General features: G+C 38.0%; 1 protein-coding gene across 7 annotated transcripts; it reads left to right on the top strand.

Moving 5' to 3' along the window:
* The first annotated feature begins 2,331 nt into the window (after positions 1 to 2,331).
* On the top strand, positions 2,332 to 13,796 carry RNASE9 (ribonuclease A family member 9 (inactive)). Of its 7 annotated transcripts, XM_070239747.1 has the most exons (5): positions 2,332 to 2,390; positions 5,915 to 5,984; positions 7,995 to 8,119; positions 11,364 to 11,470; positions 12,826 to 13,796. In XM_070239747.1, exon 5 carries the CDS (start codon positions 12,832 to 12,834, stop codon positions 13,435 to 13,437), a length of 606 nt encoding a protein of 201 aa, XP_070095848.1. In that variant the 5' UTR covers positions 2,332 to 2,390; positions 5,915 to 5,984; positions 7,995 to 8,119; positions 11,364 to 11,470; positions 12,826 to 12,831; the 3' UTR covers positions 13,438 to 13,796. The 7 variants fall into 7 exon arrangements, with proteins under 7 accessions (XP_070095848.1, XP_001502674.2, XP_070095860.1 ...); XM_001502624.5 differs by lacking the exon at positions 5,915 to 5,984 and having other exon boundaries at positions 2,363 to 2,390; XM_070239735.1 differs by lacking the exons at positions 2,332 to 2,390; positions 5,915 to 5,984 and adding an exon at positions 4,906 to 4,927.
* The last annotated feature ends 12,104 nt before the right edge of the window (positions 13,797 to 25,900 follow it).

Below are 25,900 nucleotides of genomic sequence, written 5' to 3'. Positions count from 1 at the left end.
ATCATATCTAACTTTGTGTGTGTGTGTGTATCCATTACCCTTTTCTCATTGAAATAGGTAATTTTAGTACTTTTGTCTTTTGACCTCTGTATTATCTTCATAGGTGGTTGATCTGCTACCTTTGTTGTATTTTTGCCTTTATCAGTGATTTTATTGCCTTTTTTAAAAAAAAATTTCTTTTTTTTTAAAAAAGATTTTATTTTTCCTTTTTCCCCGAAAGCCCCCTGGTACATAGTTGTGTATTTTTAGTTGTCAGTCCTTCTAGTTGTGGCTTGTGGGATGCCACCTCAGCATGGCTTGATGAGTGGTGCCATGTCTGAGCCCAGGATTCAAAGTGGCAAAACCCTGGGCCACCAAAGCAGAGCACGCGAACTTAACTACTCGGCCACAGGACCGGCCCCTAAAAAATAATTTTCTTATTCCTATTTGTGGTCTTCTCTTTCCCACTTAAATAAGCCCCTCTAGCATTTTTTGTAAAACTGGTTTCTTGGTGAAAATTAATTTAATTAATCCTTTAATTTTTGCCTGTCTAGGAAACTCTTTATCTTTCCTTCCATTCTGATAACCTTGCCTGGTAGAGTATTCTTGGCTGTAGATTTTTTCTTTTCAGCACTTTAAATATATGATGCTACTCCCTTCCAGCCTGTAAGGTTTCTGCTGAGAAGTCAGCTGATAACCTTATAGGATTTTCTTTGTATGTCACTTGCTGCCTTTCTCTTGCAGCTTTTAGGATTCTCTCTTTATCTTTAATTCTGGACATTTTAATTATAATGTGGCTTGGTGTGGAACTTTTTGGGTTTATCTTGTTTGGTGCTCTCTGTACTTCCTATACTGGAACATCTGTTTCCTTCCTTAGGTTAGGAAAGTTTTCAGCTATTATTTCTTCAAATAGATTCTCTGCCCCTTTGTCTTTCTCTTCTCTTTCTGGGACACCTATAATATGAATGTTAGTGTGCTTGATGTTGTCCCAGATTTCCCTTAGACTGTTCTCATTCTTTTTAATTTTTTTTTCTTGTATCTGTTCAGCCTGGGTGATTTCCTCTAGTCTTTCATCCAGCTCACTGATCCATTCTTCTGTATCATCTAATCTGCTCTTGAGTCCCTCTAGTGAATTTTTCATTTCCAGTATTTTATCCTTCATTTCTAATTGGTTCTTTTCTTACATTTTCTCATTCTTTGTTGACATTCTCACTGTGCTCATCCCTTCTTTTCCCCAGATCAGTGAGCATCCTTGTGACTTTTTGAACTCTTTGTCAGGTAGATTGTTTTTCTCTGTTTCATTTTCTTTTTCTGTGGTTATGTTCTGTTCCATTGATGGAACATATTCTTTTGTCTCCTCATTTTGCCTCTTTCTCTGTGCTTATATCTATGTATTAGGTGGGTCAGCTATGTCTCCTGATCTTAGAGAAGTGGACTTATGTAAGAGATGCCTTTTGAGGCCCAGCAGTGTGCTTCCCTTTCATCACCAGTTCCAAATGTTGCAGAAGTGACCCCTGTGTGGGCTACACGTGTCCTGTTGTGGCAGGGTTGCTTTTGATTCAGATGCCTGGGGAGTCTTGGCTATCCCCCTGGCCAGCTGTTTGTAATGCTCAGGTGCGTGTGCCTGCTACGGACCCTTCAGTCATCTTTTCAGGATTCAGGAGCCCCAGCACAGTTGGCTGCAAGGTCTAATAGTACATTCCTGTTGCAGTTTTTCTGTAAAGTGAGTAGGCCCCCATAGTGGCTGGCTGCTAGGCTCAGGATCTTACAATTGCCCTGGGTCTCCAGCCTGCAGGCCTCTTGTCAGTTCTTTCAGTATTGCTGCTGAAAGGGGCTGGCCCCAGGCATGGGAGCACCCAATTGTTTCAGGCTTTGGAAGGTGGGTCCCATCCCCTATGTGGATGTTATAGAAGCACAGGTGTTCTGCCGCTGATAAGCCCCATTGCCCACAGGTCCACACACACCATCAACACAGTCCTCGGCTGTGCACATGTCCAAACTGCCTGAAGCATACACAGTTGCCCCACTTCAGAGGCCCCCACACACTCCACTAACACCTCACTGACTCCACCCACTCCTCACACATGCTTTTGCCCTTAGAGATGGACCCACTTGCCTGTCTGCAGAGGATCCAGGCACCCAGTCTATGTAGGCTGAAAAGTTGCCCAAAGGCTTGCTGTTGGGTGGGACCAGATCCTAGGACAGGCTGCCTGCCCTAGCTGATCTGGATTAAATTGGTGCTCTAGTGGGTGGGGCAGACCCTGGGCTAACAGGCCAGGGGAAGAATGTGAATGGCGTCTGCCAGTGTCTGTGTCACTATGCCTGTACTACGTCACAATAATGGCTGCTGCCAATTTCTCGGTCCCTTTAGAGGTCTCACTTCTCACCAAGATGCACTCAGCACCTATCAGGTGAATCTCTTTTCGTCAAATGACTGTGCACTTTTCCTTCTGGTGATTTCCAAAATGGATGAATTTGTGTATTGGCCTGTTAAAAGCTGGCTTTTTTCTGCTTATTTCCCATAGGTTTTCTGGGGCTATTCCCTGTTGTAGTTAATAGCCAGCAAAGGCAGATATTATGGTTCTCATCTCAGTTGTACTGAGTCTGAAGGATGCTTATAGTGGTAATGTTCCCCTGCTCAGATTGCCTACTCCTCTAGGTTAAGCTGCGTACCTTAGGATTGCTCCTGACCAGCTATGAAGAGCCATGGCTAGCAAACTTGTTTTTTTTTCTCTTGAGAAAGGAATTTCTGCCTCTTCTGCCTCAGTCAGGACTGTCCTTTGTTGCAGGGATTTTTTAAATCCAGTTTTCAGTTCTCTCTAGGCGCTAATTGTTCCAAGAATAGTTATAACTTGGTTGTGTTCTTGGGAGGAGGTGAGTTCTGAGTCTGCCTATGCCAGCGTCTTGACACCAACCTCCTACAACATTCTTCATTTCTTTGTGTAGATCCATATTTTCATCTAGTACAATTTTCTCCTCCACCTGTTTGATTTTCCGTTAACATTTCTCTAGTGTGAGTTTGCTGATGATGAATTTTTTCAGCTTTGCAATCTGAGAATGTTTTCATTTTCCCTAATTTTTTAAAGATGTGTTTGCCAGGTATAGAATTTCTACATTGACAGTTTTCTTACTTTGAGTACCTTAATAATGTTTTCCCACTGTGTTATTACTTACGTTGTTTCAGATGAGAAACCTAATGTCACCTCTATCTTTGTTTCTCTGGCCATAGCATGTCTTTTTTCTGAGGCTGCTTCTATGGTTTTCTCTTTATTACTGTTTTTTCTTTTTCCCAATTTGATTATGATGTGTCTTGATATAGTTCTCTCCATGTTTTTGTGCTTGGATTTGTTGAGCTTTTTTAGACTTGTGAATTTATACTTTCCTCAAGTTTTGAAAGTTTTTGGCCATCATTTCTTCCATTATTTTCCATCCTCTTGCTTCTTTTCTTCAGGGACTCAAATGGTCCATCTGAGGTCACTTGAATTCACTCTAAAGCTTGCTGATGCTCTTTTCACTTTTTTTTGGTTTTCTTTTTCTATGTCTCATTTGAATCATTTCTATTGCTTTCGAATTCACTAATCTTTTTTCTGCAATGTCTAATCTACCATTAACTCCATCCAGTGTACTTTTCATCTCACACATTGTGGTTGTATCTTTAAAAGTTTGATTTGGGTTTTTTCCTACTGTCCATGAATCTACTTAACTTTTTCCATATAAGGAATATAGTTATAATAATAGTTTTAATGTCATATTCTGTACCTGTTCTGGGTCAATTTCAATTGATTGATTATTCTCATTAAGCTTTGTGATTTCCTGCTTCCTTTCATGCTTAGTAATCTTTTGGTTCCAATTAATTTTTTTGGATTATAATGGTTTATAACATGGTATAATTTCAGATGTACATTATTGTTTATCAATTCCTGAGTACATTTCATCGTGTTCACCCCCAGTAGTCTAATTTTTATCCATCACCATATATATGTGCCCCTTTATCCCTTTTACCCACCCCCCATCCCCTTCCCCTCTGGTAACCACTAATCTCTTCTCTTTATCCATCTGTTTGTTATCTTCCACACATAAGTGAAATCATGCAGTATTTGTCTTTCTATTTCTGGCTTATTTTGCTTAACATCATACCCTCAATGTTGATCCATTTTGTTGCAAATGGGATGATTTTGTCTTTTTTATGGCTGAGTAGTATTCCATTGTGTGTGTGTGTGTGTGTATGTGTGTGTGTGTGTGTATCCCACATCTTCTTTATCCATTCTTCTATAGATGGGAACTTGGGTTGCTTCCACATCTTAGCTATTGTGAATAATGCTGCAATGAACATAGGGTTGCATAGATCTCCTAGGATCATTGATTTCAAGTTCTTTGCATAAATACTGGGATAGCTGGACATACGAGTATTTCTATTTTTAATTTTTTGAGAAATCTCCATACTGTTTTCCTTAGTGGCTGCACCAGTCTGCATTCCCACCAGCAGTGTATGAGTGTGCCCTTTCCTCCACATCCTCTCCATTTGCTGTTTTTTGCCTTGGTAATTATAGCCATTCTGACTGGTGTAAGGTGATATCTCATTGTAGTTTTGATTTGCATTTCCCTAATTAGTGATGTTGAGCATCTTTTCATATGTCTGTTGGCCATCTGTATATCTTCTTTGGAAAAATGTCTGCATGCTTAGTAATCTTTGATTGGATGCCAGACACTGTGAATTTTACCTTGTTGGTTTACCTTGTATGGTTATTTTTGTACTCCTATAAATCTTCTTGAAGTTTTTTCTTGGATACACGTAAGCTATTTGGAACTACACTGATCCTTTTGATTTGTTAGGCAGGTCCAGAGTAGTAACATTTTAGAGCTAATTATTCCCCTCTATTGAGGCAAGACGTTCCTGAGTACTTTACCTTGTGCCCCATGAATTTTGACTTTTTCCAGTTTGGCTAGTGTGAGTAGACGCTATTCCCTCTGATTCTTTTAGCTGTTTTTCCCCCCAACCTCAAGTGATTTTCTCCCACACATTTGATACATAATACTTCATTGAATATTTGGGAATTCTTTGCAGATCTCCGAGTTTCTGTCATGTTGCAGCTCTCTCCTTTCTGGTACTTTGTCCTATGGATGCAAGGTTTCTTGGCCTATTCACTTCCTCAATTCCATCTTCTCGACTCAGGTACTCTTCAGTCTCTTCCTAACTTTGCCCTCTCTTCACTTTTGCCTCAAATCTCTCTCAAGGCAGTAAGCTGAGTGAATTGTAGGGCTCACATTGTTTGTTCCCTGTCTTTCACGAATCGGTGTGTTTTGTTACATGATGTTAAGTGTCTTGAAAAGAACTTTTCCAGCACTTTGTCAGTTTTTTAAATTGTTTCAGGTGTGAGAGTAAATCAGGTCCATGTTACTCCACCTTGACTGGAAGATAACATTAGATCTTTTTTTTTTATTTTGAAACAAGTATAAAGTATTTTTATCTAAACAGGCTCCCTACAAATTTTTGGAGCTAAATAACCTCTCTGCCTTTCTAGTGGGAAAGTAGGTGTATCATGGTGGAGTTGCCCTCATGATGAACATCTGCAGTTAGTGATGAAAAAGCTAAGAAATGCGTGGGTTGAGTGCAGATTTCATAGGGCGTAAGAATACTTTGTTAAGGCATAAATTGGCTTTTTGTTTTTATTGTTGAGAATAGCGGAAAAGAAAGAGAGAAATTCTTTATTTCTATAACACAAGAAGTGTCATACTTTTGGGTCTTGATGGCTCAAAAGAATGTTAATGGCTTTGTGTTAAATTTAAAATTTTTAGCTACCTGAAAGGTGAGGGAAAAACAGCACTGGTCAATATTAAGACAATTTATAACATAAAAAGAAACTGTGTTATGCCAATCAATACCCACATAACAACTATGGTTGATGCCAATCAACTGAACCTTCTCTTTTACTAGGACAAATTCAGATACTTTGATGTTTATAATTATCTGAGAAAGATGGAAGACACCTGAAATAATAACCGAGGTAAATTTTGCTGCCACCCTTGAGAGTTGGGGTTTTGGTGGAGATATGTTGGATTTAGAAAAGAAATTCACACTTTTCTTGCACTTGAGTTTGAGAAGCAATTTCACACTGCACATGTTTTGAAAGTATTTTTTTCCAAGCTCTTGCTGGTTTTTGAAACTTATTTTTGGTGTCTTTTGCCATTAGAGGTTACTGGTGTGTTATTTATTTTTGGTGAGATTTTCTGTGTACTAGTATATACGGGTATGTAATTCAGTCTATGTGTATATAATCAAGTCTTCCGATTATTTTCTTCATGCCTATGCTCTTGTCTTGTGTAATAAATACATCCCTTACTAACTCAAAATTATGAAAAATATTCTACTATACTTGTATCAATATCCTTATTGTTGTTTTTAAAATATTACTTTTATCTTTAGCCAATCTTACATTGAGGGGTGTGTATGTGTATGGTATGAACACTTGAACCTATGTTATTTTTTCTTGATAAAGAGTCCATTGCCTCACTAGATTTATTTTCCTTTTTCCAGGCAAAATATATGAGATATTGTATCCCAACATATTCCATACTTCTACTTTCCTGCCATTCCTAATCTCTGTGATGAAACAAATTATGAACTCAAACCACCAGTGGCCATATCTTGGTCTATACCTTCTAAACTCACACTGAAATTATAGAAAAGAATAGCAGATGTCAATGTAACAAATCTTTAAAAAATTTTGTAGAATTGCACAATAAAAAAGCTAAAGAAGACATAAATAAGTATAAATTTTCAGAAAACTTCAATCAATTGTGAAGACTATTCTGTCATCCCAGAGCTAGTTTGACTCCATTTTTACAAAATAAGATGTTAAAATTACTCTACATTTGTGCTTTGAAGGTTGATTTTCAATTATTGAGTAATATCTATTCTTTGTGCCTCTGTAAGCATGGATCCTCAAGACTTTACAGTGGCCCTAAGGGTAAGAAATATTTGAGCAAAAGATGTGAGCTTCAGTGAACTCATTGATCCCCTTATGACCCACAAGGGTCACATTTTTCTTCAGATTTTCTCAACCTGACATCATTCTCAATTTGATTGTGGGTGAGAAGGTCTGAAGCATAAATATTGCCTCATAATGTTTGTGAAAAATATAAATTTGAAGCTGTCTAAAGCCTAGATTTTTCTTACTGAATTTAACTAAGAGATACTCTGGGATTTACTTACAAAGGAAGCCTAACTCTGAGAACTGAGTTTATAGAATCCATCTTTTCTCAACCACTCAGATTAAAGAATTGACTTTTTCTGATGACAATTAAAAGTGACAGTTTGCTGATAGCAAAACGTGGCATTCTGAAAAATTGGCCCTTAATATTTAAGAACATGCCCAAACGAGATCTTAAAAATCTATTTTTAAGTGACACTTCTATAGAATAATTTATTTTAAATTTGAAAAATAGACAACTTTAAAGATGACAATTAAAACAATCAATCATTCAGGAGCTGGCTGGTGGTGTAGTAGTTAAGTTCATGTGCTCCGCTTTGACAGCCCAGGGTTCACAGGTTCAGATCCTGGGGGAAGATCTACACACTGCTCATCAAGCCATGCTGTGGCTACATCCCATACACACAGTAAAGGAAGATTGAGACAGATGTTAGCTCAAGGACCATATTTTTCAAGCAAAACGAGGAAGATTGGCAACAGATGTTAGCTCAGGGCCAATCTTACTTACAAAAAAATAAAATAAAAAAATCAATGTTTCAGAAATAAGTTTATTAAGGTTTTGTTCTGGTTCCCTCGCCCCCCCCTCATATAGATTATGGGTTCTTTACTTCTCAGAGGAGGACAAGAGCTTCAGGTTGGCCAATCAGAGGACCCCACACCCCCGGATTTATTGATGTGACAGAATCAAGGCCAATCGGAAAAGTTATTTTCCATGTTGGATGAAAGTGGGAGAGGATGGCACTTCCTACTGTGACCCCAAACATAAGCTATAAAGGTGACAATGATTTTCTCTGTCGTTACCAGGAGACACCCTGTGTGAGAATGAAGTTAGAGTAGAAAGCAGAGTGGAGTGAGAGAGAGGGAAAATGAGAGTCTGGTGAAGGATTTAATTTATTCATCCTGCTGTGCCTCTTGGACTTCTATCTTCTGTGAGTCAATATAGTTTCTTCTGTTTTTAAGTTAATCTGTTTAGTACTTCTGTCATTTTTAACCAGATACTTATACAATTATAAGATATACAAATTATAATACTATAATATTGAAAATATTCTATATCTCTAAAATTTCATTGATTCATATATTTTTAAATTCTGGGAAATAATCTATTCTTGGAATATATAACTCTATGAATATAGATTACTGACTATCTCAAATATTAGCTCTTACTGAATTGTTATTATTATTATAGTTTTTGCTATTACTACACACATATCAGACTCAATTTAACCTTTCTCATAACTTTAGATATTTGTATTTTCAATATTCAAATTTTTGTCTCTATTAGGTAAAAGTTGCTATCCATATTTCCATATAAATTATTGCTGCTTAGAATTCCAACTATTAAAACTGGGGGGAAATGTATCACCTTTTTAAAGCTTTTTATTACATTTGCCAAGTTTTTCATTCTAATCAGAAATGTGTGATTGCCTACCTTATGATATTCTCACCTGAATTGAATTTGCAAGGTATTATAATTATTACCAATTTGAAAGATACAATTTTAGTTTTTCCTTTTGTGATTGAGGCTATGTCATTATTATATGGTCATTGCCCATTGATGCATCATTGCAAGATCTGTGATTTTTCTTTTTAAAAATGCTGCTTTTTCTTTTTAAAAAGCAATTTAATTTTAAAATACCATTTAATAATCCCTCCAAAATATATATTTGTCTACCTAAGGGGCTTATGACTCATTTCAATCCTTTTTTTTAATTGTGGTTAAATATAAAGTTCTAACCTGGGACTCAGGACCAGCATTTTAGGAGGAGAGGCCCTGGACAGATAACTTCTCTCAGGCCCTTCTCAGCCTATAAATCTATAAGCTGCCCTAACCCTCCCAAGCGAGTTTAAAAGCAGAGAGGAAAAGTAGGACCCAAACAAATATTTGAGGAAAAGTAGGATTCGAACAGATATTTGTACACTCATGTTCTAAACAGCGTTACTCACAATAGCCAAAAGGTGGAAGCAATTTGTCTCAATCTTCATCCAAAAACATTTACTGAAAAGGCTTAACACTTTCCCCACTGTTTGAGGATGTTTTCTATGTCATAAAGTACATTTTTATGTATACTGAGAAAGTGCTTCTCAAACTTTAGTGGACTAAGAATCACCTTGTGAATTTGTTTAAAGTACAAACATCTGGGCTTATTCACAAATTTGTTGATTAATGAGACCTCAGGAAAAACCAAGGAGTCTATATTCCACAGGTAGGCCAGGTGGTTCTTCTGTGTGAGGTTACCAGGCACAAACTTAAGAAACATTACATTAGCATGTTTCAGCGCTATCTGTTCTGTGTTCTCTGTCTCTGTCTCTGTCCCTGTCTGTCTCTCTTTGCCTCTCTTTCTCACCCACTTATGATTAATCCCCATTCCTACCCTCTGCCCCAGGCAACCACTAATCTACTTTGTTCTGTTTTTGTACTAAACTTTTGAACAAGAAGAGGAATGAATGTGGATTACTTTATTAGATATTAAAATGTTTTCTAAAACGATAATGAGTAAAAGCATGTTATTGGCACATGAACAGATAAACCTATCATCAAAAAGCAACAGATTGTTCAGAAACAGAATTATTTAATATGTAAGGTAACTTTTAAGCTAGGGGTGAGAGAATGGATTTTATTCCCCAAATAATTGGTGCTGGGATTATGTATAAACCATGTGAAAAAAAACCACCTTTTACTATACTTCAAAATAAATTCCATATGGATAAAAGACAAAAAAAAATTCAGGGTCTGGCTCCATCGCCCAGTGGTTAAGTTTGGCCCACTTCATTTTGGCTTCCCAGGTTCAGTTTCTGGGAGCGGACCTACACCACTTGTTAGCAGCCATGCTGTGGTGGTGACCCATATACAAAATAGAGGAAGATTAGCACAGCATTAGCTCAGGGTGAATCTTCCTCAGCAAAAAAATAAAAAAGAAAAGAAAAGAAATCCATTAAAGTAATTGAATAGAGTGTAAGTTAAGATGCATATACTTTTGGGGTGAGAAAGGATTTTGAGAAGCATGAAATCATAAGTTGAATTCATAAATAAAGGGTTAATACATTTGAGGATATAAAAAATGAAGAGGTGTCTTGGGCAGGCCCTGGTCTGTGTCCTCAGCAGTTTACAAGGGCCACAGGAGCCTGATCTCTGCTGTCCATACATACGCTGACCTGTTCTCTCCAGTCCAAGACGTCCCAGAGACTCCAGGTTCTCATTTATGGGAATGTGTGCTGGGTTCTCTCCACTGTCTCGATGGGATCACTCTTCCAAAGAGACTCCCTGGAGGAGACTGACAAGACTGTGAAAGCAGGGATGGAAGGAATGGCTTATGGACATAGTCACAACAAGAGTGCCCACTCTCACATCACCATTTTAGACCATTTTTTTTCTTTTCCATCCCATTTTATGATCTCCTATATTCAATTTTCCTATTCTCTTCTTTCTGATAAGTGCCCCCAACAACTACCTTTCTTTAACTCTGCCATTCCATGAGATTTTCTGCTCACATGTGTACAAACTTGGATCCAACCTGGAATCAGAGGCTCACCATCTCTATCTCCATGTGGGTCTGAATCTCCGGGTTACCAGGATTAGAGAATCACTCAGGTTGCCTTATGAGAGGACTACTCTTATATCAAGAACACAGTGGAGTAAGAAAACCACGAAACCACTTTTTGCAAAAGGTTTTATGGAATGTATACCAGCTTATCACGACACTCTAGTAGTTCGAAGACAATTCTAGTACTGGCCACCTTGGTGGTCTCTCTGTCTCTGTTAGTCTCTTCTCATAGAATTACAAACACAGCCTAGAGGGAGGTACAGTCTACCCTAAGGAAAGGAAACTACAGTGATGGAGGCCATGGAATAGCAGTTAAAAACAGAGATGTGGAAATCAGACAGATTTGTGATCTGGGCTTAAACCAGGATTCTGCCAGAACTAACAAAAGATTTTAAGCAACCTCCCTTCACAAAGAGATGCTAATTATAATAAAAACAAAAACGATATTAAAAATAATATCTTTATCATAAGGTTGTTTGGATGATGATGATGACAAGGTATGTATAGTTCTTGGCACATAGTTGCTCATTATGTTAGCCATTATTGTTTATTATTTTTATTGTAGGGTGACCCCAAGAAAGTATTTATCTCACTGCTCAAACTTGTTCTTCTCCTTTCCTCCTCCAAGCTCCTGTATTCTTAGGGAAGGTCAACATCCCTGGTACCAGGATCTCTCCAGCCCAGCCCTTGAAAGATCCATTCTCTAAAGCATAGACAACAGTAGGACTGAATAAGGTAAGGAAGCCATGAGCAAAGATAGGGTTGGAAGCCTGCTCTCCAGTATACCTAGGGTATTTGCCTTTCTCTGAGGGAAAAAAGGATCATTGGAGAATTAATGATTAACAGTCAGATTTGAAATAGGAAAGAAAAATGATAAATAGGCTCAAGAGTCTTCTATGAAAGATGACACTTTCCACTAAAGAGTAGATTGTACCCTGATGTCTAGCAATTGGGCACGTCTCTTGGACATATGTTATACTGCTCATGCCCTTGTAAGGAAATTTTTTAAAAAATCATTTAACATAATTGCCGTGAAGAATAATAATGTGTCCATCCATATATACCAAATTAAATATTTTCATTTCTTTCTAAAGTAATACAATTTTTTAAAAAGTAAGTCATCTACCAAGTTTTATGCATTTGTGTAACAAAGACACTTGCTCATACAGATTTAAAGCATTAGGGAAATAGTGCAGCTTACTATGGGGTGAATAGATGTGGAGACACAAAGAGAGGGAAGTGATGTAATGACCTCTATGGAATCTCTGATGATGAGGTTACCGTAACTGCAGATAGTCACACAGGAAGGGATGTGAAAACCTGATTACAGCAAAAACCATGAGGTCTAAGAGAAAAAAAGAATGAAAAAAACACAAGGTGAGTGATACCCTTTAGTGGAAGAGCTATTCTGAGTAGTAAGAGGAGGTACAGGAGGCTGCAAAATGGACCCAGCAATGGGTAGTGGTGAAAGCATACACATGAAGAAGCTCAGCATATGATGTTCATTTGACCCTAAGTACCTTGCTTGATCCCTTCTCCAAGAGCATCTGTGGTCAGATGTGAGAAAGAGGAGAAAGTCACAAGATGCAAAATTTTTCTGATAACAGCAGGATGTTAATGAGGGGAGGGTGGATCACTTATGGCTCTTTCTAGTGAAGTTCTTAACTCCTAAGAAGGCAACAGATGCATTTGTTCCAGATAGAGAGAGCACAGGAGCCTCCTCTCTCCTGTCTCTCCCCACTGCTGTCTTGACCTCCTTTCTCCTTCCCTCTCATCCTTCATCTCTTCCTTGCTCTCTTCATATTCCTTCCTTGTTTCCTTCTCTTATCTTTCTCCCTCTTTCTCCTTCCCTCCTTCACTTTTCCTTCTCTTATCTATAGCCTTCTAGACTGACTATGGGCCCAATAAGGTCACTTTCTAGTCAATATTTCAGAGGTAATTAAACAGATTCTGAGTTGTCAATTTTAAAATGATCCAAAGTCTTAGAGCTCAGATCAAGAATAGGTGGTAAAAATGGACCCTGCATAGGAATAGAAGCAGGTACAGTATCACAGTAGAACCTATATCGTTATCTCTTGTATTCCCCACAGGAAAACATGTGGATTCTGATCACCACGCAGCTCCTGCCTCTGCTGCTCCTGATGCTGCAGCCACTGCAGTTTGAAAAGCTTTTTAAATATTCTGATTTATCAGATGTTGACTCAGAAGAATTTGAAGATTATTTGGAGGAATTATACAGTACAGGGCCTACCAAAGCACCTACCAAAAAAACTTTCCAAAATCAGGTCCTTGCTGATCCTGACAGACCATTATCTGATCCACATTACTGCAATGATGAAGTTAGGATGAAAAATGTTCACAACAGGTTATATTGTAAGAAAGAACATTTCTTCCTCCAAGCTACATATGAGGAGGTGCAAAAGATATGTCGCCACCTGTTTGTACCATGTAAGAACGGAGTTAAGAAATGTCATAGGAGCAAGAAACTAATAGAAGGAGTGTATTGTAGTTTAACATCAGGAACCATGATAGTAGACTGTATCTATGAATCTTTTTACAAGCGTGGATTTGCCCTTATCACGTGTCGATGGCAAAATGATATCCAAGAAATTATCCCTGATCATGTAGATGATCTTCAGGAATTATATAGCCAGCAGAAAGGCATTATTCACCAGGAAGCTATCTTCCCCCCATTATTCTAGAAGAGTATTCTTTAGGAGGTTAGAATAGGAGGATACGACCCTTTCCATATTGATCCCTATAGGTCAAAATTGAGAATGCTAATTTTGGTACCATTCATTTTAATCATCTGCTTCCCTCCCTTCTTCCCTTAACACCAGGCAAACGCAGCGTGGGCTAGGTTCACAGATAGTGCTCTGAGATGTGGTTTCAAACAGGTCATGTAATTTAGCACATTTTGGATGTCTTATGAGAATGAATGCCTGCAGTGAAAGGATGACCAGCAGCAAAAGGAACAGAATATGGTTGCCTGAATTGTGATGTAAAGTTGTATTCATAGGAATCTCTAGTTCGGTAGAAATAATAAAGGGCACTGACCTAGTGAAGTGTCTCTGGTATGGTTATGTGGGGTTTCTGGGTTTGGAATTATCTTTCTCTGTGACACAATTTGAAACAGAAAGAACCTAAAGCTCCTGGAGAAATTGTTCGATTCATCTTTCCAGTGCTGTATTTGCAGATACTACACTTATTCTGTTCTTTCCACACAACACAATACTCATGGGAACATGAAGGTGTAGATTCTAAGAGGAAACATCTCAGGAAAAATATCTAAATATTCAGGATAGCAAACTCTCCAAACTACTTTTCAATCATCCAACGGCTACTTCCATGGATTCCCACATCTTTGCTTTAGCTTAGGCATCACTGTTCACAAAACTGCAAACAATTCTTCAGTTTCTGGCAGAGTCACATTTATTCACAACTCCTTTCCTCACTTTCCAGTAGATGTGGCTTCCTCTGAGAATATTCCACGTCCAGAAAAGGCTGGAGAATCAGTACAACAAAAGAAATCTATCTGTCCAGTTTAAGTAACAATTTCTCTCCTTTTGTTCATGAAACTTCTTAGTATCTTTTTATCACTATTCCCTATAACTTACTGAGAAAGGGATAAGGAGTGATGGGGGCTGGTAGGGAGAGTGTCTATTACGCTTATGCATTTCACTGCAATCCAATCTGCTCATCTCCTCCCCATTCGCTATCCATGTCTTCAGACTCAGAGCTAAGGTCCTAATTTATCAATCAGTTGATGTAAATAAGGGACGAGGGCCAAAGGCTGCCAGACTCCATTTCAGTGACTAAGAAAAAGAGACCAGAAATCAAGCCTCTAGACACCACTCTTTACTCAGAAACTCATAAATTTTAATTTTAATGTCTGAGTGAATGAGGATCCCAGCAATTTTTTGGTAATTTTCATGAAAACCTCTAAAAGCTAACCTTCTATACATCAGTTGAAGAAGTTCTGCACATAGGCTAGACTGGGTATAAGCCATGAATCATTTCATCTGGACCATGTTCATCTCATCTATCTTGGGGCTATACAACACACAATATACTTATGAGAGTATGGTATAGTACAATAACTAAAGCATGAAATAATCATAATGTATCCTTATCTTCAGATACATGATCTAATCCATACACATTCTAGAATTAGAGTCATGGAAACAGAACAACGATCATTTACAGAGTGTTCCTCTTATCTAATATTGCATAAGAAATCCAGAGCCTCACCTCTACCCACTGGATTCCCTAAGATAAGTCAAAACTGTAATATTCAGCTCCACCTATTGTAAGATTTCAAAAGATTGTTGTCCAATCTCCATTAGTACTCCCTCTTCAATAATACCAAAGTAATAAGATGGATATTGTCCATAACCTTACTCACATCACAATTTATTCTTTATGTTAGAATCCTTTGAGATCATGCAACATTAATTGTGGTAAAATATACATAGTACAAAATCTACCATTTTTAAGCATATAGTTCAGTGACACTGTGTATTCACATTGTTGTGTAATCATCACCAACAACCATCTCTAGAAATTTTTCATCTTGCAAAATGAATAGACACAGCATTTGTTTCCTAACCAAAATAAATCCAATCGGTATTTTCCTTTGAAAATTTATGATGTACATAATGTTTTTGAATAAGTAAAGAGCAGAAGAGTATAGTCCAATAAGCAGAGAGCATGGTTGCTCCTATCCCTTCTATTCTAGCACAATATTCTCAAATGACACTAGGGAAAGTATGGAACCAAAGCTTCTAACTATCCCTGTGCTGTTCCTTGTTGAAGAAAATTGACGAGCCAAGTTAAACCTTATTCATTTGTTCCTGCATATTTTTGGTGAAAAATTGAATTAATATTTGTGATTAACTCAGAGCCTACAAGAAGTTTTTTTCTAACATTATATACAGAGCAAACATAACACTTCCCCTATATTTTCTCCATATTACATATAAAGATTTCAAAGCATTTTCATGTACTCTTTCATTGTTGGTCACCATAACCCTGTGTCACAAGTAAAGGAGTCATATTCTCTGTCTACAGTTTGCCCAGAGAAAGTCTTGGTCACTTGTCCTGATCAGATACAACTTAGGATCAGCAATGAGATCACACATTTTATCAAAATCTTTCTTTTGTTCTCTCCCTAATATGGATCTCTTTCACATGTCTGAGGCAGAAGGATCTTGACATCTATGAACTGTCACATTTTTAGAAACGTAAGACAGAAATGACTCATCCCTTACTCTTTGGATTTGATGCATTCTATAACTTGCATTGAGTATGAGATAAATATTCTGCCCTAGATTTCATGGTCAAAAAATTATAAAAGTTAGTAAACAATATCATGTTCTTCTTAAGAGATCAAAGGAGACACCTCCAGTAATTTAGAGCCTCTAGAGAATGACTCTAGTCTTATCAAAACAAGAAGTAAGATAGGCTTTATACAAATGAGATTTTGAATTTAGGAACACTTTTTCCACAAGACTGGATTCTGAGACTATGTTTTCCAACCACTAAAATATAAACTTCAAGAGAACAGGGACATTCATATTATATACAATGATGATATTACTATATACAATGATAATAAGTACATATAGAAATTTCTTTACTTAACCCTTATTTCAAAATGTCAGTATTTGACATTATTCAATTGTTGAAGATTATCTTCCTTCTCTTATTAAAATATATTGATTATAAGTAAGGACAAGCAATTTACCACTTCAACATATGCTCTAGTAGTACTGCCTGAGCAGAGAAAACAGCAGCAGACTTTTGGGATTTCATGAAGCAAAATCTGTTATGGATATTGGACTAGAAGCTGTGAAGCAAATATCAAAATAGAGAGAGCACTTCCAGGGAGGGAGTGGACATTAAGAATAAGAAAGGGAAGAATTTCAAGGAGAAAACAAGAGTAAGAGAAAGAGGTGTTTTTCTCCAGCTGGGAGTAGAGAGAGAAGAGGAAAATAAGGACTGGACATGAAGAGGCCTCTATACTAGGAATAAGAGTTATGTCAGTAAAGGGCAGTTTTTTTTAACAATTCATTGTTTGTTTATTTGTTCATTAAGCCAACAGATATTTATTAAAAATTTTGTTTTTCAACTTTTTATTGAGATTATGATAGTTTGCAACCTTGTGAAATTTCAATTGTACATTATTGCTTGTCAGTTATGTTGTAGGTGCACCAATTCACCCTTTGTGCCCACCCCCACCCCTCCTTTCCCCTGGTAACCAGTAATCTGTTCTCTTTGTCCACATGTTTAATTTCCACATATGAGTGGAGTCATACAGAGATTGTCCTTCTCTATCTGGCTTATTTCACTTAACATAATATCCTCCAGTTCCATCCATGTTGTTGTGAATGGGATGATTTTATCCTTTTTTATGGCTGAGTAGTATTCCATTGTGTATATATCTATATATCTGTATCATATCTTCTTTATCCAATCAGCAGTTTATGGGCTCTTAGGTTGCTTCCACATCTTGGCTATTGTAAATAATGCTGCAATGAACATAGGGTTGCGTGGGACTTTTGGAATTGCTGATTTCAAGTTCTTTGGCTAGATACCCAGTAGTGGGATAGCTGTATCATATGGTATTTCTATTTTTAAGTTTTTGAGAAATCTCCATACTGTTTTCCACAATGGCCTCACCAGTTTACATTCCTACCAGCAATGTATGAGAGTTCCTTTTTCTCCACAACCTCTCCAACATTTGTTACTTTTTGTTTTGGCTATTTTGGCCATTCTAACAAGTGTAAGGTGATATCTTAATGTAGTTTTGATTTGTATTTCCCTGATGATCAGTGATGATGAGCATCTTTTCATGTGCCTATTGGCCATCTCTATATCTTCTTTGGAGAAATGTCTGTTCATGTCCCTTGGCCATTTTTTGATGAGGTTGTTTGATTTTTTGTTGTTGAATTGTCTGAGTTCTTTATATAGTATGGAGATTAACCTTTTGTCAGATAAATGATTTGCAAATATTTTTTCCCAAGTGGTGGGTTGTTTTTTTGTTTCAATCCTGTTTTCGCTTGCCTTGAAGAAGTTCTTTAGCCTGATGAAATCCCATTTGTTTATTCTTTCTACTATTTCCGTTGTCTGAGAAGACGTGGTGTCCGAAAAGATCCTTTTGAGACTGATGCCACAGAGTGTACTGGCTATATTTTCTTCTAGAAGCCTTATGGCTTCAGGTCTTACCTTTAGGTATTTGATACATTTTGAGTTTACTTTGGTTAATGGTGTAAAATATTGGTCTATTTTCATTCTTTTACACGTGGCTGTCCAGTTTTCCCAACACCATTTGTTAAAGAGACTTTCTTTTCTCCATTGTGTGTTCTCACCTCCTTTGTTGAAGATTAGCTGTCCATAGATGTGGGGTTTTATTTCTGGGCTTTCAATTCTGTTCCATTGATCTCTGTGCCTGTTTTTGTACTAGTATCATGCTGTTTTGATTACTGTAGCTTTGTAGTATGTTTTGAAGTCAGGGATTGTGATGCCTCCAGCTTTGTTCTTTTTTCTCAGGATTGCTTTAGCAATTTGGGGTCTTTTGTTGCCCTATATGAATTTTAGGATTCTTTGTTCTATTTCTGTAAAGAACGCCATTGGGATTCTGATTGGGATTGTGTTGAATCTGTAGATTGCTTTCGGTAGTATGGACATTTTAACTGTGTTTATTCTTCCAATCCATGTGCATGGAATGTCTTTCTATCTCTTTATGTCACCATCAATTTCTTTCAGGAAAGTCTTGTAGTTTTCATTGTATAGGTCTTTAACTTCCTTGGTTAAATTTACCCCAAGGTATTTTATTGTTTTTGTTGCAATTGTGAATGGGATTGTGTTCTTGAGTTCTCTTTCTGTTAGTTCATTATTAGAGTATAGAAATGCTACTGATTTATGTAAGTTGTTTTTATACCTTGAAACTTTGCTATAGTTGTTGATTATTTCTAATGGTTTTCCAAAGGATTCTTTGGGGTTTTCTGTATATAAGAACATGTCATCTGCAAACAGCAAGAGTTTCCCTTCTTCTTTGCCTATTTGGATTCCTTTTATTTTTTTTTTCCTGCCTAATTGCTCTGGCCAAAACCTCCAGTACTATGTTGAATAAGAGTGGTGAGAGTGGACACCCTTGTCTTGTTCCTGTTCTCAGAGGGATGGCTTTCAGTTTTTGCCTATTGAGTATGATGTTGGTGTGTGTTTGTCATATATGGCCTTTATTATGTTGAGGTACTTTCCTTCTATGCCCATTTTATTGAGATTTTTTATCATGAATGGATGTTGGATCTTGTCGAATGCTTTCTCTGCATCTATTGAGATGATCATGTGGTTTTTGTTTCTCATTTTCTTAATGTGGTATATCACATTGATTGACTTGCGGATGTTGAACCATCCCTGTGTCCCTGGTATAAATCCCACTTGATCATGGTGTATGATCTTTTTAATGTATTGCTATATTCAGTTTGCCAAAATTTTGTTGAGAATTTTTGCATCTATGTTCATCAGTGATATTGGCCTGTAGTTTTCCTTCTTTGTCTTGCCCTTGTCTGCTTTTGGGATCAGGGTGATGTTGGCTTCATAGAATGTGTTAGGAAGTGCTCCATCTCCCTTGATTTTCTGGGATAGTTTTAGAAGGATAGGTATTAAATCTTTGAATGTTTGGTAGAATTCTCCAGAGAAGCCGTCTCGTCCTGGACTTTTATTTTGGGGGAGGTTTTTGGTCACTGTTTCAATTTCTTTACTTGTTATTGATCTATTCAGATTTTCTATTTCTTCCTGATTCAGTTTGGGGAGGTAGTAAGAGTCTAAGAAGTTATCCATTTCTTCTAGATTGTCCAATTTGTTGGCATTTAGCTTTTCATACTATTCTCTTATAATCTTTTGCATTTATGTGGTATCCGTTGTGATTTCTCCTCTTTCATTTCTAATTTTGTTTATTTCAGTCTTCTCTCTTTTTTTTCTTAGTCAGCCTGGTTGAGGGTTTATCAATTTTGTTTATTTTCTCAAAGAATCAGCTCCTTGTTTCATTGATCCTTTCTACTGTCTTTTTTGCTTCAATTTCATTTATTTCGGCTCTAATTTTTATTATTTCCCTCCTTCTACTGACTTTGGGCTTTTTTTGTTCTTTTTCTAATTCTGTTAGGTGTCGTTTGAGATTGCTTATCTGAGATTTTTCTTCTTTATTGAGGTGATGAATTTCCCTGTATTGTGATGAATTTCCCTCTTAGGACCACTTCTGCTGCATCCCAAATGAGTTGGTATGGTGTGTTTTCATTTTTATTTGTCTCCGGATAATAGTTAATTTCTCCTTTAATTTCTTCAGTGATCCACTGGGTGTTCAGTAGCATGTTGTTTAATCTCTACATTTTTGCCCCTTTCCCAGTTTTTTTCTTGTAGTTGATTTCTAATTTCATAGTATTATGATCCGAAAAGATGCTTGATATTATTTCAATCCTCTTGAATTTTTTGAGGCTTGCTTTGTTTCCCAACATATGGTATATCCTTGAGAATGTTCCATGCACACTTAAGAAGAACGTGTAACCTGCTGTTTTTGGATGTAGTGTTCTATATATATCTATTAAGTCCTCTGGTCTCATTTTTCATTTAACTCTACAATTTCCTTATTGACTTTCTGTCTAGATGATCTATCCATTGGTGTTAGTGGGGTGTTGAGGTCCCCTACTATTATTGCACTGATGTTGATATCTCCTTTTAGTTTTGTTAATAGTTGCTTTACATACTTTGGTGCTCCTGTGTTGGGTGCATATATATTTATAAGTTTTATGTCTTCTTGGTAGAGTGTCCCTTTTATCATTATAAACTGCTGCCCTTTGTCTCTCTTTACCTGTTTTGCCTTGAAGTCTACTTTGTCTAATATAAGCATGGTGACACCTATTTTCTTATGTTCACTATTAGCTTGGAGTATTGTCTTCCATCCCTTCACTCTGAGTCTGTGTTTGTCTCTGTGGCTGAGGTGTGTTTCCTGGAGGCAGCATATAGCTGGGTCTTGTTCTTCAATCCATCCTGCCACTCTGTGTCTTTTGATTGGAGAGTTCAATCCATTTACATTTAGAGTGATTATTGAAATGTGGGAGCCTAATACTGCCATTTTATCACTCATTTTCTGGTTTTCCTGCATTTTCTTTTTTTCTTGTCCCATGAATTTTGGACTACCAATTCAGGTAGGTAGTTTTCTATAATGGCTTTCTTCTTATTTGTAATTTGTGTCTCTATTCTTGTTATTTGTTTAGTGGTTTCCATGTGGTTTGTATAAAACATCTCTTAGATGAGATAGTCCATTTTCTGATAGCCTATTATATCCTTTGATTAAGCGGTGCCATTCTCTTCCTCTTCCCTTTCTAGGTTGATATTGTCAGATCTTTTTTCTTCTTGTGTTGTGGGTTTGTGATTAAAATGACAAGATTATATTTATTCTTGGTGTTTCCCTTCCTATTGTCTTTAATCTTATACTTAAGCATTTGCTAACCTGTTCTGATGGAGAGCTGCAATTTTCTGATTTTGTCTTTCTACTTATCTCCTCTGCTTAGGGTTTTGTAACACTTTTCTTTCTTTCTTTCTTTTTTTTTTCAGGTATGAGGGTCTTCCTGAGCATTTCTTGTAGGGAGGGGGTCTTGTGGCAATGAACTCCCTTAACTTTTGTTTATCTGGGAAAGTTTTTATTTCTCTGTAATATTTAAAGGATATTTTCTCTGCACAGAGTATTCTTGGCTGCAAATTTTTGTCCTTCAGTGTTTTAAATATATCATTCCACTCTCTCCTAGCCTCTAAGGTATCTGCTGAGAAATCTGCTGACAGCCTGATAGGGGTTCCTTTGTAGGTTATTTTCTTCTGCCTTGCTGCCCTTAATATTTTCTATTTGTCATTGTCTTTTGCAAGCTTCATTACTATTTGCCTTGGGGTTGGTCTTTGATAAAGTTTGGAGATCTATTAACTTCTGTCACATGGATTTCCAGCTCTCTCCCCAGGTTTGGGTAGTTCTCAGCCATTATTTCTTTGAACAGGCCTTCTGCCCCCTTCTCCTCTTCTCCTTCTTGGATACCTGTAATCTGTATGTCACATTTCCTAATTGAGTCAGATATTTCTTGCAGAATTTCTTCATTTCTTTTTAGCCTTAGTTTTCTCTCCTCCTGAAGCATTTCTATATTCCTATCCTCCAAATTGCTAATTCTGTCCTCCATATTATCAGCCCTACTATTCAGAGTGTCCAGATTTTTCTTAATCTCCTCCATTGTGTTTCTCATCTCCAACATTTCTGATTTGTTTTCTTTATAGTATCAAGCTCTTTTGTGATGTAGCTCCTGAACTCCTTGAGTTGTCTGTCTGGATTCTCTTTTAACTCATTGAGTTTTTTAATGATAGCTATTTTGAATTCATTGTCATTTAGGTTATAGATTTCAGTGTCTTTGGGATTGTTTTCTGGATACTTGTCATTCTTCTTCTGTTCTGGAGATTTAATATATTTTTTCATACTGCTTGATGATGTGTATTTCTTCCTCCACATAGAGATAGAGTTCTGTTATTGCTCCCACTTGCTTCTGCTGGTTGGGAGGGGGCAGCAGCTGTGTAATCTGCACTGACTAGGATCCCTGTCAGTTGTTCCTGACTGAGCCTGGACCCCTCCTCAGCATCACAGTGGCCCTGTGGCATCTCCTGTCAGCTGTGGGGACAATCACAAGGGGGCTTTGGGTTGCTGGTGCCTGCTTTCACAGACCACCTAGACATGCTCCTTTCTTAGGGTCTGCTGTGGTGTTATGGGCTTTCACAGCAGCCAGGAGTGGTTCACCTAGACTCTCAGGTCTGCCACCATCAGGTCTTGCAGGATCTCACTTGTCCACTCCTGGCCACAGCAGAGGTATGGGTATCTAACGCAGCCAGTGGTTAGTTCACACAACTGTGCCACTTCTGCCCTAGGGCCTCCCAGCCCTTGTGTTTGGTAGACAGGGCCTCTCCACTAGGGCCAATCAAAGACTTTCACTGCAGCCACTGTTGGACCATGGATTTTCCCCCTGGACCAAGAAGCAGTCACACTGGGGCTCGGGATTATCACTGCCCATTCGTGTGACTCCACTGGGTCTCCCTTACCCCCTCAGAGCTGCAGCAGGGCTGTGTGTGTTTAATGCAGCTGGTGGGTTGCTCAGCTGGATGAACTCCTTCTGCCCCAGGGCCTCCTAGCCTTTGTGTTTGCTGGGTGCAGCCTCTCTGCTAATGCTGACCAGAGACTTTCCCCATGGCCACTGTGGGACCATGGATTTTCCCACTGGACTAAGGAGCAATCATGGGGGGCTGAAGGCTGTAGTCAACTGTTTCCATAGTCATGCCACCAAGGCGCATGCCCACCCTCAGTGCTGTGGCAGTGTTATGAGCATGTCAGCCAGGAGATACTCACTTACAGGTACAAGGTTGTCTGGGTGTTGGAGAGTTTTCACCTATCTCCACCTCCTCACTGGGGGTAGTCAATCCACCTTGTGATGTATAGCAGTGCAGGTCTCTCAGGTATCCTGAGGTGCTGTGTGGATATCCTTTGTTGATCTATGAATGTCATATTAGTTGTAGTTTGAAGGGGGAGAGACATAGAAAACTGCTCACTCCGCCATGTTGTTGACATCACTCTCAGTAAAGGGCAATTTTAAGGGGCACTGTTAGTACATGGGAACTAAGTCATCAGTGAATGTTATCCAATATCTGTGCCTTCATGCTTTCTATGCCTTTATGTGAGTGCCTGAAGGAGTATCTCTAGACATGGCAGAAGGAGACAGACCTAGGCCTCAGATCCAATGGCACACATTCCCTTCTTAATCATTGAGTTTTGAAAACTCAATGAGAGATACAGTCACCTAATCAACTCCAACTTAAAGATATTAGGTTGCATTTTAGACAAATGGACATCAGAAGTCTGTTAGTGTCTCATTTGTTGAAATTCTGACCCCAGAATTTTGGAGAAGCTTATAGTGAAAGGAATTCAACAAGTAGGTGAAGATCTGAGACTACTGGTCCTATAGCCATCTGTTGTAATTAAGGTACAGATGAATCAAACACAACAAAGATTCCTAAAATATGGTACCTCAAACAAATAAAAGTTTCTTTTTCCCTTATGTAACCATCCAGGGGGAGGCAATTTGTCCAGGGTGATATGGTGGCTGTGCCCCATGTGACCATTGACAGGCTAGGGTTCCTTCCATATTGCCACTCTACCATTTCCCAGTTCTAAGATGTTGCCTTTGTCTAGTTGGCTGCAGCCAACTCACCATGGGTCTGTATTCCACTGTAAGAGAATAGAAAAAGGTAAAGGGAAGCAAGCTTTCTCTGAAGAGAACATGGTGGGAATTTACTCACATTTCTTTAGCTCACATCACATTGGCCAGAATGTAGTGACCAGGACCCATTTAAGGCAAGGAATCTGGATAATGTAGTCTAGTATTACAAGGAAGAATAAGAAAATGTATCCTAGGAAACAATTATTGGTCTGTCAAACATCTGATCTGACCTAAGAAAATGTTTTTCTCAATGTAATTGGCCATCATTCTTGTAGCTATTACTCAGTCTTTAAATATCTGCCTTGACCAACTCCAGACCTTTATAACAATTCTGGGAATATATTTACTACTCATTTGTCTTCTAGTATGAGCATCTCTATGTAGGATTATTACTGAGGAAGAGAGTGTTGACTCCTTGTGCAGAATTTTATTTTAGTCAACCTGGAAAAGAAGTACAGAATCCATCATCAACAATTTTAGCTTAGAGTAGATGCTGAAACTCAACTGCAAAGGATGAGTTCAGAAGTTCTCAACTGTCACTAATGAACCAGAATATCTTGTAAAACTTTAACAAAATTGCTGAAGCTCCTGGAGATTTGGTTTACTAGGTGTAGATGAGGCCTAGCCATCTGCATTTTTAATAAGCTCCACAGGCAATTCTGAGGTTCAGCCAGAGTTCAGGATCACTGACAAGTGTCTTGCCTGAAGCCTAAAGATTGAATCAAATTAGCAAGAAGATATTATATCCAAGGTAGGAAATTTCCTTTGCCAGAGATATATGCATCAGGCTATCACAGATGGATGAAAAAGCCATTAACATCTTACATCTAACTAACTCTAACCCTAACCTATTGAAAGATTACAGGGGACAATGACCAACGGATGAGAATTAGTCTTTTTGGCAGTTCTAGTTCTCATTATAAATTCATATATTGTCATTATAAGTTAATATATGCATGACAAATAGAAACAAATCTGAATTTGCTTAATTCTGGGAGTATTAATAAAATTAAGCATCTATAGAGCAAAGCTGAGAACAGATGCTCAGCTGCAGTGATCTTACCAAGGTAATTCTAGCCAGCCTCTTCCAGGGATATTTTTGTTATATCTCTAACATAAGTGCAATAATAATCACACAGAACAATCTAAAAATTTATGCTACAACTCAAATGTGTAGAAAAGAAGGCAAAGTCTTTATTTTGTTGATAACTAATCCACCATTATCATGAGACACGACTCACAGGGAAGCTGATAAACAAATTAACTAAATATCTGGTACAATTCTGATTTAGACTCGTTCAATAATTTAAACAGCCTCTTAGTAAATAGTCTTTCCTTGAGATCAGTATGTTCAAACTCGCAAATACTTCTCCCTCCTCCCCCTACTTCCTTCTCTGTATGGAAAGAAAATATATAGGGAGAGGGGGTTTTACGTTCCTACATGGTGACAGGAGAAAGTCAGGGCCCTCTGGCATTCTTTTCCTTCCTTTCCTTGGTCTGGAGAGTGCAGCCTCTGTCCACCTGGTGCAACTTGCCCAGTGTGGCTGGTAGAACATGTAACCTGTTCTTTCTCGGCTTGATTCAGGCCCAGTAATATTCCTCGCTCACTCGGTTTCACCATGGCTCCCACTAGCTGCAGATTCATGAGTGGTCTCCGCATATGGCAGTCTACTCTCAAACTTGGCTGCAGAGTTAGCTTGTGGAGGGGTCCTGCTCTCAACTCATGATCTAGGCTAAATGGAGACTGGATACATCTCAGGAAGACTCAGGGTTCTCTCTGACTGCCCTGGCTGCATCACATTGGTTACTCTGATGAGAGTGTAACCTAGGAACTCTGTCTTCAACCTCATCCTCAGTTTATCTAATC

The sequence above is a fragment of the Equus caballus genome, chromosome 1, assembly GCF_041296265.1.
Source record: "Equus caballus isolate H_3958 breed thoroughbred chromosome 1, TB-T2T, whole genome shotgun sequence".
Taxonomy (NCBI): domain Eukaryota; kingdom Metazoa; phylum Chordata; class Mammalia; order Perissodactyla; family Equidae; genus Equus; species Equus caballus.
The sequence above is the reverse complement of the archived record's forward strand: the minus strand, read 5'-3'. Positions and strand labels throughout refer to the sequence as shown.